This window comes from Scyliorhinus canicula, chromosome 1 (genome assembly GCF_902713615.1).
Source record: "Scyliorhinus canicula chromosome 1, sScyCan1.1, whole genome shotgun sequence".
NCBI lineage: Eukaryota > Metazoa > Chordata > Chondrichthyes > Carcharhiniformes > Scyliorhinidae > Scyliorhinus > Scyliorhinus canicula.
The window spans coordinates 50570832-50586946 of NC_052146.1; the positions used below are offsets into that span (position 1 = coordinate 50570832).

The 16115-nt window shown below is 44.0% G+C and overlaps 1 protein-coding gene across 1 annotated transcript; it reads right to left on the bottom strand.

The window, feature by feature from the left end:
• Nucleotides 1-8564: 8564 nt before the first annotated feature.
• lhx5 (LIM homeobox 5) lies at nucleotides 8565-15640 on the bottom strand. The gene is made up of 5 exons (XM_038818119.1): nucleotides 15445-15640; nucleotides 13412-13635; nucleotides 12400-12677; nucleotides 11535-11700; nucleotides 8565-8956 (listed from the first exon to the last, which is right to left on the bottom strand). Exons 1-5 carry the CDS (start codon nucleotides 15612-15614, stop codon nucleotides 8571-8573), a joined length of 1224 nt encoding a protein of 407 aa, XP_038674047.1. The 5' UTR covers nucleotides 15615-15640; the 3' UTR covers nucleotides 8565-8570.
• Between the last annotated feature and the right edge of the window lie 475 nt (nucleotides 15641-16115).

Sequence of the window (16115 nt, forward strand, 5' to 3'; positions counted from 1 at the left end):
CTCATCCATTTTTTGGATTAGACATTAAACCAAGACTATGCCTGTTCTTTAAAGTAGATATAAAAGATCCCAAGGTACTGTTCAAAGAAGAGTAGGTACGTTATTCCCAGTGACTTGACCAACCTTTATTCCCCAACCAACTGCATAAAAACAGATTACTTGGCTATTATCATACTACAATTCATTGTGAGAATTCATTGTGCACAAATCTGCAGCCATATTTCCCCCATTACAACAATGTCTACACATTGACTGTATGTACGTTGGCATGCCCTGAGGTTGTCAAAGGTGCTGCATAAATGCAAGTCTTTCTTTGCTTTCCCAGTTTCCAACCAAGGGGCAGACTTGCCAAAGCTGCCCTGCCTGGAATAAAGCAAATTTGAAGGCAGACGATAGGAGCTCAGCACCAGAAACAATGTTGTGGGTAGAAGTTATAAATCAGTTCTAATGCCCCAAATAAAACGAAATAAAATACCTGATGTTGCTCAGCCCCCTAAAAGGATAAACCAACGAGAATGCTGCTGGGGGCAGGAGCATCTTGTCCTTGCCATGAAAGGGGGCGGGTCGCTGCTTTTACCATGATTTGCTGAGCGAGTTTGTCACATGGTGATTCAGGAATTGGGACAAACCAAGTTCACAAAACGGGCCCCAACACTCAGTAGAGGACTCTTATTTAAATGTTATAACGGGCATGGTTTAGCCCTTGCGGCTTGGGGTCTGGATTGTTTATCGTGGTTTATCGGTTTTGCTGGCTTCGGCCACAAGGTGCTTTGATCCGTTCGGCGCCAGGTTTGCATCTGTAAGATGAGCCCCACAGGATCCCGTTTCTTGGACCTTTACTGTTTATTTCACATCACCAAACCTCGAAGAAATAAAATCTCAATGGATAGTGATAAATGATCGACATTTCTCTATTGATCGTATTTTAAAGACCACCCAGGTGTGCTTACATCTAATGCAATTGTCCAATCTCCAATCTGCACTCTCTTTGAGTGATACCAATTTAATTTATAATCAGCATTTTGTGAAGCTTCTGGCAACCGGCTGAGGAAATACCTGTGATTTAACGCACCACTTATACAATAAGGCAACGGCATACAGGGTAATGATGTTGTGCAACATTTTCATTTCCACAAATCTAATAGATGTCTGAAACCAGTGTCAGTTTGTCCATTAACTTCAGTTTAGCCACTGATTCAAATAACATAGCAGTTATTTGAAGATGTCGTAAGATTTGATTTGTGGAGTGTTTTAACTCGACATAGCAAATGTCATTCCTTAAACACTTCAACACCTTAAAAGGGTCGCTTTCTTCCCCCCGTTCCTTTATAAAGGCCCTCACTAACTTTGAGGGTATGCTATTTTGAGCAGAACAAATGGTCAGTAAAATGAACAAATAAAAGTCGGCCCTTGGGGCACTATAATAAAACAAAACGTCAAAGGAACTAACTAATCAAAGTTCAGATATTATTGCGGGGGTGATGATGAACCCCAACTCCCCCGCGGTGCCCACCGGTCTCGAAGGGCCATAAAACACCGCGTACTTCCTCCCCAAGGACCTGTGAAGTGATTTATTTGGGCTTGCTGGAAAAGTAGATACAACTGTGAACTGCCACCTTCTCCCAGCTGACTGCTCCATAATCCACAGTGAAGCTTGGGACAGCCATTGGCAAGATTGAAGTTATACTTTAGGAGGAGCTGATACCCTAACAGAGAAAAGAAACCTGCAGGAGCGGAGAGAAGGTCACAGCCCTGCTACTATCTGTTGATTTTGTCACTGTTAAATGGTGAAATGAATGCGCAGGACACGGCCACATATCACAGGATGGTCCAGGTTCCTGGGGAAACTGCTCATTATTTTTGATCATTAAATCTCAATCCATCCCAGCACCGTAATTTCGGACTGAGACCTGCATAACTCGATTTCTTGCAGTAATGTGCAGAGGAAGACATGAACAAGAGGAGGCACTTCAGCCCCTCGAACCTGTGGTGCTATTCTATTCGCTCAAGGCTGACCCGTGTCTCCACTCCATTTCCCCGCCTTCACCAATCCCTGGGTCAGGGAACAGCTGTGAATCGAAAGGCAGATGTGTTACAAGAAACCTCAAGATTCAGCATTTACCGTATTAGTTCGCCCAAATATCGACAGCAGTAATATGCTGCGGAGCCTTTGCAATATTCCCTGTAATTTATGCTGATTGACCATCGAGTCAAAATATTGGCGGGGTGGGGGGGGGGGGGGGGGGGGGGTTCATAAACTGTATTTTCTGACACTCGGGTTGTCAGCTCTCCTCTAGAAGTCCATTACTGATGCCGAGGATTTAGTTACCCTGCACCATGCAACGAATTGCGACCTTTATTTGGAAATATTGTAAATATTCTTCTAAAATGTAAGCAAAAGAAAAAGTGCGAGAGATTTCGCCAAATTCAGCCACAACCGAATTCCGACGAAGGAGACTGGTTAAAAATTGTACTTTGGAAGAGAATCGTACTTGAATTGAATGGAGAGCGCCATGACCCGGCTAACTCAGCTGGCTGGACGGCTGGTGCGTGATCCGGGGTCAATCCCTGTACCAGTTGTGGTTGTCCAGGAAGGTCCCGACTTCTCAACCTTGCCCCTCGTCTGAGGTGTGGTGACCCTCAAGGTTAAATCGCCACCAATCAGCTCTCTCTCACTCTCTCTCTCTCTCAAAAGGGGAGAGCAGCTTATGGTCCTCTGGGACTGTAGCGACTTCCATTCCCAGCGGCTGCTGGATGTGATTAGACCACATGGGTCTTTGCGGGAGCTGTCTTTGCGGGAGCTGTCTATGGTCCTGCAGCGCATATCCTCAGGAGACAGACACACGCAATCTCTCAGATGCTGGGGTACGACTAGCATACCTTTGCTGGCCGGTTGACCAACCTGCACAATTTACAGTCCACCTCTACATCTGGACTAAGCAAAGTGCGCGCTTTGTAAAGCAACCAAAACCATGGACGCTGCTGGGGACTGTGGTACATAGTATTTGTTGAAAGTCAGATCAATAAAAAATCCTGACGTGATCCTGTACGTCCTGTAAAACATAAACAACCACAATTTATTTCCACTTATTCTATCATGTGCTTATTCGTTAAAGCTTCCAGCTGTATCTTGATTCGCCTTCTGGTCTACCTCTATAGATTTCACTCTATAGATTAGGATAATCTTGTGAGTTGATTGTCAAAAGGGAAAATAACGCCGATATTTTTTCAAAGCAGCCACTTACTGTTCAGACCAATGATGTACTGTTTTTGACATTATACATTGCCTAATAAAACAGTGGAGGACCATCTCGTGTGTCATAAATAATGCTCGGTTTAATCTATCCCCATCATACGTTTTTATTAAGAAACCCATAATAAATTGGGTTTCTCTGCACTTCCCAGCGCTTCGTTTCATTTACACGTTCACATATCACACAAAGGTTGTTTAAAGGCGCGTTTCCCTCAAAGTCTTCTGTCAAAAGAAGCAATTGGAAAGGCTCGCATTATAGTTAGTGGGTCAGAGCATTCTCGAGGAACACATTTTCTCAACCCCTTGTGCATTTTAATTAGAACCTTGTTCTCACTTCTGGGTTATAATTTTCTATAATTGAACTTTACCAAAAAAAACGATGGTTATTTGACGAAATGAAGCTCCACGGTATGGACTAAATACTGTGAAGATGAGGGAATAATTCTAACTGAAGTACGCCGACTGCCCGGTTATCCAAGCATTAACTTTCTGAGTTAACAATTACTAGTGATTAATGGAGGTTCCTGGTACATGCTTCACCATGAAACCCGCCATAATTACATGATTTATTATCTACAGTGCTTTGTGCTGACCTGCAGGAATCAAATCAATGAACATATCGCAAATACCCCAAACAAACATGAAATGACCCCCCCCCCCCAACCAGTGGGTTGGAATTTCACATATTTATCCCTTTATTGACCGGGGTTGGGGCGGAGCTTCATTCCCAAACTGCAACTTTTTCACTGGCCCACTTTTGACGATTAGCGAGGTCGGCCCCTGCACCATAGGCGCACAAAAGACTCTTTGCTGTAACATGGTTGAATAACGAGACCTAACTCTATCAAAACAAAACCTCTAATCACGTCAATTGGGCCACAAGGCACCACTGCAGAAACAGTGAAAACTCTGCTTCCTACGTCTCAAAACACCATGGATACTCGGCACAGCCAACCCATGGGCTGTCTGCACCATCACACACAGGCTCAGGCGTGGTCTCCATGACCCGGGTGAATATCAGGAGAAGGTCTCCCGTTGGTTGATGTATTGCTAACACCAATGTGTGACCATTGAATAAACATTTTATAAATAACCGCATACAGTAAGTCTGGGACCAGTTCCACCAGTTGTTTAAATGCAGAACGCGCAAGACAACAAGTTATCTTGTTTACAGTACTTGAAAACATAAATATGTGCAAAATTACAACGGCATAATTACAATGGTGTTGCCTGCAAATATAAGGTTGCCTGTATGGGCAAGAACTGTATATTGGTAGACTTTCGTTGCTGTACAGATGATTTGGACAATGACACAAACCAAATTGTTCAGAAGTATCAGGTGGGCCTTGTCTACAGCAACTTCAGGTTGTCCACCTCCCCAGATATGCAGCAAACTCCTTATGTTAAACGGCTGAAGCGCTGACACTCGACAAACGCTTCCCTCAGTGGTGTAGCTTCAATTTCCTCCTCGAACCAAACGTCAGTTAATCCAGGCCCGCTGCATATATTCAAATTCAAGCAAGCAGGCAAAGCTGTCATTTCTTTTCACGATGTGTAATCAAACAGCATAAACTTTGGAAAAGAAACGTCAGAACAATAATTACAGAATTCCAAGTAGGAGAGAAGATCGTTTTATTTGCTGCAAATTTCCATACAGTTCTATCTCTACCCCAGAAGTAGGGATATTGGGGAATTTAAACCAGCCCTTAGGCTTTACAAATGACCTTTTTTGGATTTGCATTTGATTAATGCTTTGTGGTGTAATAGCTGGAACAAAAAAAACAGTAGCGACTGCTTGACAGGACAGGTTCAGGTGATTACCGTCTCCTGTTTTAAGACAGTAGCTTGCAATACCGGGTACAATAAAACTACATTGCCATTAACACCGGCAAATGCTTTTGTTTTTTTTAAATCACTTTCTCAATTTACGTTTCTACTTCAAGTAGGTATCAATTTTCAGGTACTGCTAGGGAGAGAGAGAGAGAAAAAACACATCCACACAAAAGCCGGCTGTGTCTCTTCTGATGAATTTTGCTGGCCAGCTACCCGGGAGATTCATTCCTGAGTAGGAACCCATAAATCAAGAGGCTGCTCCCTATTGTATGCTACATCTTATGCAAAAAGGTGTTTCCAGTCAGTGCCAAAGGCTGCAAAATCCTATTACAACTGAGGTCATTAATTATAGAAAGTCGACAAAACTGAATCTTGCTATTTTTCACCGAAAGCTTGAAAAATGTGTACGGTAACCTCTTCAAAGTAAAACGCACACGCGAGGGCACAGATCGCAGACACACACACACACGAACATACATGCCAGTCCGCCCATTCATAGCATACAGACATACATGTGTACCAGTACATGCAATTTACACGCGGACTCTTTTTCAAAGACTGACATAAATGAAAGCACTCACACAGAACACACCCTGAGTGCACACACCCACACATACTATCCATTTCATACACACGCTCTATCTCGTTCACAGATTTGCTCACTCACATGCACCCCCACGCCACCCCGCAGACACATATGAGACGTATATAGTCCAACCTTTGTAAAGTTTGCAAGGAAAGCAATCAAGGCCGAACCAAACACAAGATGGTTTCATTGGCACCATCTACCTCACCGCGTTGGCCACTGTCGAAAGACAAGTTTTCAGCCTAAATCCAGGCGAGATACTGGCAAACGAACTTCAAATCGACAGCAGAAGACCTGCACAAACGGGTGTTCCTGAAAACGGAACCCATTTCTTCAATGGAACACCATTTCGGAGAACAAAGTGGGACACAATAATGTTCGTGTCAACATCTGTTTTAGATTTGTCATGCAATGGACGTAAAGTATTTTATACTGTACTTTCACACACCGGAATCTGTGCATGCGAGTGATATTAACATAATTGATTTTAAATTGGACTGTTAGATTTCAACTTTAAGCATTTGAAGCGCAGAGTGAGCCACAACGCTCCCCCTTCAGACCAAAACATGGTCATACCATTTTCATTGTTTTAGGTACATTCACAGATGGAATGTTCGGGTTTGGCTTGTGGAAAACAGATTTGCATAAATCTACTGATTCAAGCCTTGGTGAACAGATGATTTACGGAAATACCCAAGAAGCTAACAGAAATCACCGTGTAGTCAGGGGAATGCCATTACAAGGCTGGGGTGTCTCAATGTAAACTTGGGGTTAAATCTTGCACGCGACACTTGGATGATGTACATTTAAGTCATTAGTCTTCATAAAGCTTCTCGCCTATTCCCTTTCCGTGCACACCATTGGGGTTCATTTGATTGATGGCTCATTGATGATAAACCCAACACAGCTTAAACACTCTCACAATGAATATGCCCAACTAGAATGTGGGTTGCAAAGATGCCGAAGGAAATTACAGTACAATATTTAATATACTTCCTGTGAAGAAGTATCGGTGAAAAACGTTTACGGCAATACTGACAACAAACCGATGTTGGCAGTTTGCCCCTGAACTGCATCTTTAAACATGATCTTGGGCTGCACTTGACTAAAAGGAATGGATGCATGTGGTGCATTCGCGTATTTTTATCGAGTAAATTACTAATAGGTTCAATATCACATCTCAATTTTGGTAAAGTATCTGAAACAAAAAAAATAACATCGAGAATTGATCGTACAGCATGTCACTCATCGTACCCCAACAATCATCAGTCTGGATTTGCCCTCTTTCCCGGTGCTATTTCCAACCCTTACTGGCGATCCGTGCTAATATTAACCGATAATTATGCCCTTCGTCACCTATTGTTTTTTTTACTAGGCGTATCAAAAATGTGCTTCAGGAGAGCTGCAACACACAGGAGATTTTTTTTTAATTGCGTTCAGTCCAGAAGAACAATCTAACATTTAACACAATCTAATAATTTCATTGATACAATAAATGCAAGATGCATCCTTAGAAGTTGCTGGAATCACAGTGCTTGGTTAGCGAAAAATATATTGGAGATTTTAGCCACTTCCATCGTTTCAGTCACCCATACCTTCTGCTGGTCTTCAATTTAGCAAAACGCCTCGGAAACTGAGGCCATGTCCATTTTATAAATGGTGCCTGTAACACCTTTCAAACCATGTATATATTTAGGCTTACAGGGACAAAACGACAATCATTCACATTTAATGGCCGAAAGCGATATATTCGTCCACATCCAATAACGTACACAACGAATTTGGTAGGAGACGGCCAAAGGGGCCGCCATGGAAATATTGTAATGGATTACGGAATAAGACCTTGTGTAAATATACCGCCAAGGGTCAAACTGTAATTTTATGATTAATGTCCACTGAGGTATCCAGCATTGTGTGTACACGGTCAACGTAGAGTGCCTGAGTGAGGCGGGATAGTTACTGCATCATTCTTCAAATCTATTTGTCTTTAAATTCTAGCTTAATGGATGGCACATTGCGACAGGGGGAGTCACAACCTTTCAATCCAGTATTAGTTCTGGCAGTGCAGCAATGAACCAAAGTTAGTGTGAGGTATTCTGAGTTTTCCCCCTTGGTGGTTGAGCACACACTTATAATAGAGAATTCCCGAAATAAAGCTTTCTAATCGCTGTTTGTAAAAAAAAAGGATATTTATTCAAGTGTTTACTTTTTTTAAACATCAATGGTGACAATTTTACAGTTAATTAAAGAAATTTAAAAAGGTGTCACGTAGGGAACTCCAAGATCGTGGGATGGGAACTAACTATCCAAAGCACTAAAAGTGATTGTCATCATCGATGCCAGATTTTCTATGACTGATGGAAACATGGATTGTCAGATGAGGGTGAGTGGGAACTAAAACGATCTTTATTCACATTAACAACAGAACCAGTAACTCTATTAATATCCAGTGCCTTCCTGCCCACTCTCACTGCGGGGCGGTGCAAAACAAAAGTGGCAGCTCCTGGTTTCCCAGCAGACAGCGCCTCTCCCAGAGTCCCCTGCGCCCGCCGGATGTGCCGCCATCTTTGGCTGCACCCGGGGCGCATGCGCAGTGCTGACTTCCTCCTCCCTCCCGTGCTAATGAGGTCACTTGGGTGGGGGTGGGGGGAAGGAGGGAGGAGGAGGGGTTTGAGTGGGAGGTTGGGTGGGGGAGGGAAAGGGTATCTCCCCCCCACCACCACACCCCTTACTTTACTGCTCCTCCTGGGGTGTGGGGGCTGTGACAAAGTGGAGAGAGTTGAAAGTCCAGTAACTTTAATGCCAGAGCCGCTGTGATCATTCCCTGTTGCCTGAGCCGAGTGGAGTCCCCCCCGCAAACCTCCCCCCCCCCCCCCCCCCCCCAACCCCCACGCCTCCTCACCAGACCGCAGTCTCATTCATCTCCTGGCTCGGATGTGAGAGCGGCCCGCTGTAGCCACTGTTGCTGGACATGGAGAAAGGCGGGCTGGGTCCTCCGCTGAACACTTCGCCCGGGATCGGGTGCAGCGGGCCGGTCATACCTGGCTCAGGGCTCGGGGTGTCAGGGTGGGAAATCATGTCCGTATACCTTTGGTTTTCGCTGCCACCGATAGTGGGAGGGTGGTGACCGGGTAAGGGAGGTTCAAGTACTCCGAGTGAGGTTACCCCAGGTCCTGAGGACTGCATGTAGCCGGAATCCGCCGGCGAATGTGCTTGCGAGGACGGCGGGCCGTGCGGGAAAAAGTCATAATTTGCAGCCGGCCCGTAATAGTCTCCCTGATAATCTGCATGGGATTAAAAAGAGAAACGTGTTCACCTTTGCAGTTAGATTCCAGTTTAATTCAGTCACAGTAATCGATTGTTTGGGTACTTCAAAGAAAGGCACCATTTCAGATGGCATTCCAGGAAAACATCTTCCCAACTCAACCCCCCCCTCCTCACCGCCACCATTCGTTAACATTTAGCTCAAAACATGTGATGAAAAAATACATTTAATTTAAAACATTGCCAGAAGTGATATTAAAATGGCCTGAGTCTGGTCTCCAGTGAAGACTTGTTGCTCCCCATCCACCAGAATCACAAGTAACTGTCATCAACGGCACACTCCGGGAGGAGTGTGGAGCTATTGTAAAACGCAACTAAGAAGTATGGCGCTGACATGTTTGGGAACTTTGCTGCAGACTTAAATTTCTCCTTTTTTGGCCCACGTATACAATGCAGGGCCAACCGCGTGAACTCCCAAATTCGTACACGACATGTTTTCGCATACATTGTTAAAAGGCAACATTTCTACCTTGGGGATTTTAGAATCAGATGTGGACATGATTAGAATGTCACTCCTCCCTCCCTCAGCAAACCCGATTATCTCACAGAACAAATACGATTTGTGATTTACTATCGTTTGATAATGAATATGAATGACCGAATCGGAAATGTGAATCCATTCACTTCTCGGTTACAAACTAAAGTTTTTTTTTTCAATGTTTGGACGGCTGGTTAAAAAAAAAATCACTGAAGTACATAACGCTAGCTGTATCTGGATGCATAGTTTTAGAAGGACCTATTATTCTGAATGGTAAACGTCAAAAGGCGGGAACTCGAAATCCAGCAGTTCATTGACTACTTCCTGGTCCTGTGACTGACTACATCAACCTGGCAACAAAAGCTATATTGGTTAAGTGAAATATTGGTTTGAGTGAAATCTGATCCTTGTGCATGAAAATGTAAAGTATGATACCATAGATTCCAAATGTATATAAATGTACAATAAACGCAACCTGCAGAATTGATTTTTGAAACCTGTTGACACTAATCCTTTGTTGATCTCCCAGCCGCAATGTTTGAGATTAGGTGACAGCCAATTTATAATCCCAATTTAATAGATAAATAGTGCCAACTTCTGGTAAGTTTTTATTTCGTAAGAGTGTCAATAATTTTCTTGATGTCTAAATGTGATTAAAAGTCATTCCATATCTGTGAGTTCTATCGGGTGTTGGCTATTTTGGGTGGCAATATGTGACACCTTTCTATCTAAAGGATTCTTAACACTGACTCAATTCAGCAAGGGGTGGTGAATTATAATGTATGATTCAGTATACCGGTATCACATTAGGATTTATATGTTAAACCATAAAGCAATGGAAACTAATACCGCGACTACATGTGTCTCGAATTCCTACTGTATTTAACAGGGATGGATGCATTTGGGAATCTCTTCTAGTGGGGGCGCAGGGTATAAATTTCGGATATTATATTTTATTGGCTCGGGATGAAATATGTTAATTTTGTGAAGGTACCGTTATAAATGCAGAAGCAGAAGGTTGCAGCAAACGGTAAAACGCAGAGTCGTGGCGTTCTGCGAGTGACCCTCCATATGCTCCAAGAGTTCGAGGTAATTGGAACAAATCCTGGGTGAATATCCGACAAAAGACTGCAGCTGTAGCTTTGTTCGCCGAAACACAAGAGAAAGTGCCCGCTGAATGGGCTAGACTTCTCTTCAAAAAGACAGCTTCATCACAATGCATTGCTTTATCGGGCGCAACTTGGCCAGCGCCGGAGCGGAATCTCTTACAGGGGGGGATTAAAGAGCTCAACAGGCTGCGATCATTCACTCAATAATACCCGTGCAGATGCCACAAAACGAGTGAGAAAGTCATAGCAACCGAGCACCTTACACCACTCGCATCGTCCGAACGTAACGAAACGTAAAACTGGGCGGTTTAGCAAATGGACTCGCGGCCTCAATCTGGACGGTTCGTGAATAAATCAACAATAATCGCTTCCGCTTAAAGATTCGAGTGAAATATCTCGATAATAGCGAGGGGTGCAAAAAAAATGTGTCTGCGGGGAATGGGGGTACAAACAAATGACAGTGACAAACGCAAATCCGAACTCTCACTCCCCGAAATCTTGTATCTGGTTTTAATTTTAAAGCTTAAAAAATAGACGATGGTATTTTCGAACAAATGGGGGCTGACACTCTGGTAGCCTTGCGGTTGGACACGGGATAGGATCCTGAGAGAGGAGACAACCCTGTGCTCAGCAAATGTGAATCGCCCTATAAAGCAGTGGATGGGATTCTGTGGAAACGCAGGAGCTTCCCTCTCCAGGACAAAAGGGCCCTGTCCAAGGAGCTTTCTTGCCTAACCTTCCGATTTGGAAAGATGGTCGGAGTAGATTGTGGTGGGGAGTGAGGTGGTAGGGCGGGGGGGGGGGGGGGGGGGGGGGGGGGGGAGGGGAGCACATATTTAAAAAAACACTAGATTATATCACTGGCAAAATAAAGCGCCCCGTCCGGGCGCTGCCTGTGTTAACAGTAGACCAACTCTTTTTTTATTTGGAAGTTGAATGTTGTGAAAGTACCTCCGTAGTAATTGTAGGGAGCAGAGCCCATCATTTCCGATTCGTCCAGGCGCCCTCCCAAAGGACGCATGCGCCTGGGACTTCGGAAGAAAGCGTGTCGCCTTGCACCCAGAGCGCTCAACTGTTTCATCCGCCTCTCCTTAGATCTTCGGTTCTGAAACCAGACCTGCCAAAAACAATGGCCCCTTCTTTAATGGCAACACAGCAAATGCCGTTTAATAATCACCTACCCATGTCAACAGTGATGGAGCCCCTCACGCAAACCACTGTCTTCCTGTCTCTCTTGGATTAAACCAATACCTCCCCATTGTGTACAGAAAATCAACTCAGTCTTGTCACATCTAAACGGGATTATAACCCAAATCCTTTTTTTTTTAGTTCAATTTTGTTTAGAAGTTAGATGACAGAAATTTTCCAACTATTCTGGAGGAAATCGATGGCGTCAAGGAGGATCTTTTGAAAAGAAAAGAAAACTTTAAAGTGTAAACACTCTGGATAAAAGCAAAAAGCATCCGATTGATTCTAAGTGTGCTGAGAATTGTCCGGGCATTGGGCACAGTGGCCTTGTATTCGTCTCGTGCCCGCACTCTCTCAGTGGTGCACGGACATCACTCAACTAGACATTTAAAGTTTCATGTGACTTCTTGAAAGATATCCTGGGCCAAAATTTAACGAAAATACTTCGTGGATCTAAATGTTCTTCCTCTAAACCAAACATTTTCAATAAAGTATATATGATCCAAAATATTTGCCTCTTTGCTTAAATGTCTAAAGCCTCCCCCCCCCCTCCCCCATCCCCCCATAAATAAAGCCCATTGTTCAGATACAATGGCCAGGGTCCGATAAAGGAACAGTGTTGTGGTACCTGGATAACCCGCATGTTGAGGCCTGTTTCCTGAGCAAGTTGCTCCCTTATGTGCCGGGTGGGCTTCGGCGTGGCGGCGAAAGCGGCTTTTAATGTTTCTAACTGCTTTGCTTTGATGGTGGTTCGGGGTCCTCTTCGCTTGGTACCCATACTCTGCTCCTCGTTCTCGTTATTCTGCGTCTCTTTGTCTGACGAGGTGGAATTGTCTGTTTCCTTTGTGTCATCCAGATTCTGATCTTGGATATCGGGTGATAAGCTCCGATCTGTACACGAAGATACTGAAAGACATAAACGGTTTTTAAATATATATGTATATTAACCCGTCAGAAGCAAGCTTCCGTGAAAGCTGCTCTTGACATCCCCACCAGCAGGGGAAAAAAGACCAACTGGGCAAACTCGGCCAGTGCTACCCGAGGAGGGAGATGGCTTTCCAACAAGCACAGCGTAATAATCCAAGTCATTAGCTACAATTTGAACATATCTCCAATTGGATACGAGCGGATGCGCTTCCCCGAAACACGTGTTTAATGTTTTCATTTTGTCTTTAGTTTCTCATTTGAAAAGCTTTGAGAGGTTACTTTCGTTTTCAACGAAATATTCTACTGCTGTAATTTCGTACCACGCAGTTGCAATCCCCACGCGGATTTGGAACGCCCAGGAAAAGATACTGTGTACAATATAGTGGTCCTGGATTTTTGAGTTTTCGGCCACCCCGAGTTCAAATGGGAAACCCTGAGAGATGCTTCCGGTGCAGGATGCCCAATGCAATAAATGATCTCAAAATCTTCTTGCAAATAGAGGTGTAGACATCGAACCCGCGGCATGTGGTCAAAGCGTATAGGATTTGTTGCATTACCCCCGAAAGAGGCCTGGAAGATTGCATCAAGTTCCCCGTTTACACAGACCAGGGAAGAGAGAGACCAAGTGGGGAAATGTATTGAGGCGTTGTAAATTAGTGACATCTTGTGTCAATAACTTAACAATAAGGTGTTGATACAAGTCCGGGCCTTACCTGAATTTAAGTTGGTATCTTTTAAACTGTTGGTGCTCAAATAGTCTTCTTTGCACACAAATTTGTTTTCGTCGATAATATACAGTTCCTCTCCAGTCGACAGTTGCTTATTGCAAACCATACAAGTAAAGCAATTGAGGTGAAAGACTTTATTTCTTGCTTTTCTTACGAGGTCACTGGGAGAGATACCTTGACAACATCCCGCACATTTCGTACCGAACCGCCTGTAAACACAAATGGGCGCCATGTAAATATATATCACCTCCATAATTAAATAAGCCTTTACCATCTCATTGAGAAAATTGTGTAATTAGGACAGTCGCGAGGACCTAATAATTCTAAACAGTTCTTGGAAACTGACAGAGCCGCTTCGCTTGTGGAGAGCGAACAAAGTGTCTTCAGCAACGGGCCAGTTTATTCCTTCTGTGATGAATTAAATAGGTTTCAAGAAGACTTGAAGAGGGCTCTCATTTGCATTTAAATTGTCTTCACTTGCACCTCACTGTTTAATGCTTGTTGTGAATGTATCCCTCTGTCCTTATTTGAAGAACAAAAAAACCTCATTTTGGATTATGAATAGATTCTAATACTCTTTAGAATTAATAGAGAATGGAAACGTGATAGCGAGCCATAAGTGAGACTGGATCACGAAACAGTTTAAAATCACAAAATTGCAATATTTAGTTAGAATATCAAAGTGACATTGCCCTTAGAGATGGGCGCATTAGGTTGCACGATAGGGCTGCAACATGCACCACGTATTTACTGACTGGGGAAATTAAGAGATTAGAAGATACACGTGAATATAATCCTTTGATGTTTAACTTGGGCCAAAGTTTGTTTTCCAATTATTGCCATTTTAAGATGACCGCTTCGGGGTCAGAACAAAATGCAGGGGAGTCAGGGAGAGGAGATGGGAGAGGCCAATAGCCTCTAACTGTGTATCCCTGAAGCTAGAAGACCAAATGTCAGGTACTGGCCCGACACTCTGCCCCTGGTTGTCCTGCCCGCATCCCCAAAAGCACAGCTGCCGCACACACCAATTTTATGACAATGACGTTGATTTAGTAAAAGGATTAGAGATCATAAGTCACCCTTGTCTTATCCGCCAGGTGTAATTGGTTCATCTGCAGCTTACAGAATCATTAGATACGTTTAACGTGTTGCTGCATTAGGCACCTTAGAGAAAGCGCTGTTTGCACTTGGCAAGGGTCAGCTAGGGAACAACAGTCCTATCCTGCCCATGGAAGCGCACGTCGATTAGGCCCAGTCACCAAAGTATTGTTTGCAGACACCTTCAGTGTATGATCATTTTTAAATAACATGTCCACCATTTACAGAGAGGGGGGGTTAAAAAAACATAATGCATCCTTGATATTTCATTTAAACTTGGACTGGAACGTCCTATTGACTGGAACTCCTAAAACCTTTTAAAAGTTTCCAAACTTTCGACATGTTCCCATTGCGACTGTGAACGGGCCACACTGTAGCTTGGCATGTACCTGGAGGCCCCTCCGTGCTGGCTGCGTGTGTTTGGAAGATGGACGGAAGGTTGAGTAAACCCGGAAACAATTACATCCACTGAGCGTTATCATCAGGCTGGTAGGGAAGGGTAGTTACGGATGTTTAGCTAAATGGATTTATATCGCAAATTGCGGCATTGCAATCCCGGTCAAAACAAAAAAAAACAATTTGGACTGTTGCGTGGAACATCCAAAAACAGCATTAAAGTTCTACAGCCCCGGATAAGCCCTTTGTAGGGCCCTTTGTACCTGGATCAAAAGCGAAATGTATTTCCTTGGGTGTTGTTGATGTTGCAATTATTTAATTGTGAGCGTTAAAGAATCTTTTAAGAGTTACTCAAAGCCAGCTCGATAATGTGTGCAAATTGGTCCAAACACGTACAGGCGACAGTGTTCACCGGCCGGGTGGCTTTCATCTTGCCAGATGTGCTAAAACAGAAACACAATTGTGTGTGCCGAGGGTTTGTTTAAAGCCGCTTTAAAATGAGCACGGAACTACGTCGAACTCACCTGAAGAAATCGTTTTTACAGTAAAGCTTCCCTTCTCTCGAAAAGCATTTTTCAGTCAAGTTGCACTTGCAGTCACAACATTGGACGCACTTGATGTGCCAGGCTCTGTCCAGCACGTTGAGGAGGAATCTATCTAAAATAGGCCTCTCACAACCAGCACAGTGTACCATCGTGGTCTGCTTCAGGCACACAATCTTGTCTTTTCCTTTTAGAGGGGGTGGGGGGTGGTGTGGGGTGTGGGGGGTGGGGGCCGTAACTTCAAGTGACTGCAGACTGTACTTCCGAAATCCAGTTGCTCCGTCCAAGTTCCTGTTTGTCAGATTCGCTACTTTACCATTTGGTGCCGAAGCTGCCGCTCTGGGTCCGGTGTTTTTCCTCCCCCTCTCTCTCTCTCCCTGAAGTTTGAAGGAGCTGGAGAAAGCAAAATAATCCTCTTTTACTCTCAAAAGCGCCTGCTAGCAGCTCATCCTGCTTCTTGAAGCTATCCTCACACATCCAGCAATCAACTCAAAATCCTCCTATCTGGGCTGCTTGGCACTTTTTTCGGCGCTCGTGCTGTCTCCATCATCTTTGTGTACGGGGCTGTAATTCGCGCATCCTTATTCAGATTTGGTGACGTTTGCCGCCACGTACGGCATGTGCCGCCCAATCAGAGACACGCTACCATAGAA

Excerpts from the sequence above, each read along its gene's own strand:
- lhx5 (XM_038818119.1), bottom strand. The coding sequence starts at position 15,614 with ATGGTACACTGTGCTGGTTGTGAGAGGCCTATTTTAGATAGATTCCTC. Across the intron at positions 13,636-15,444 it reads TGTAAAAACGATTTCTTCAG|GCGGTTCGGTACGAAATGTG; the intron begins GTGAGTTCGACG and ends TTGTGTTTACAG. Across the intron at positions 11,701-12,399 it reads TCAACATGCGGGTTATCCAG|GTCTGGTTTCAGAACCGAAG; the intron begins GTACCACAACAC and ends TGTTTTTGGCAG.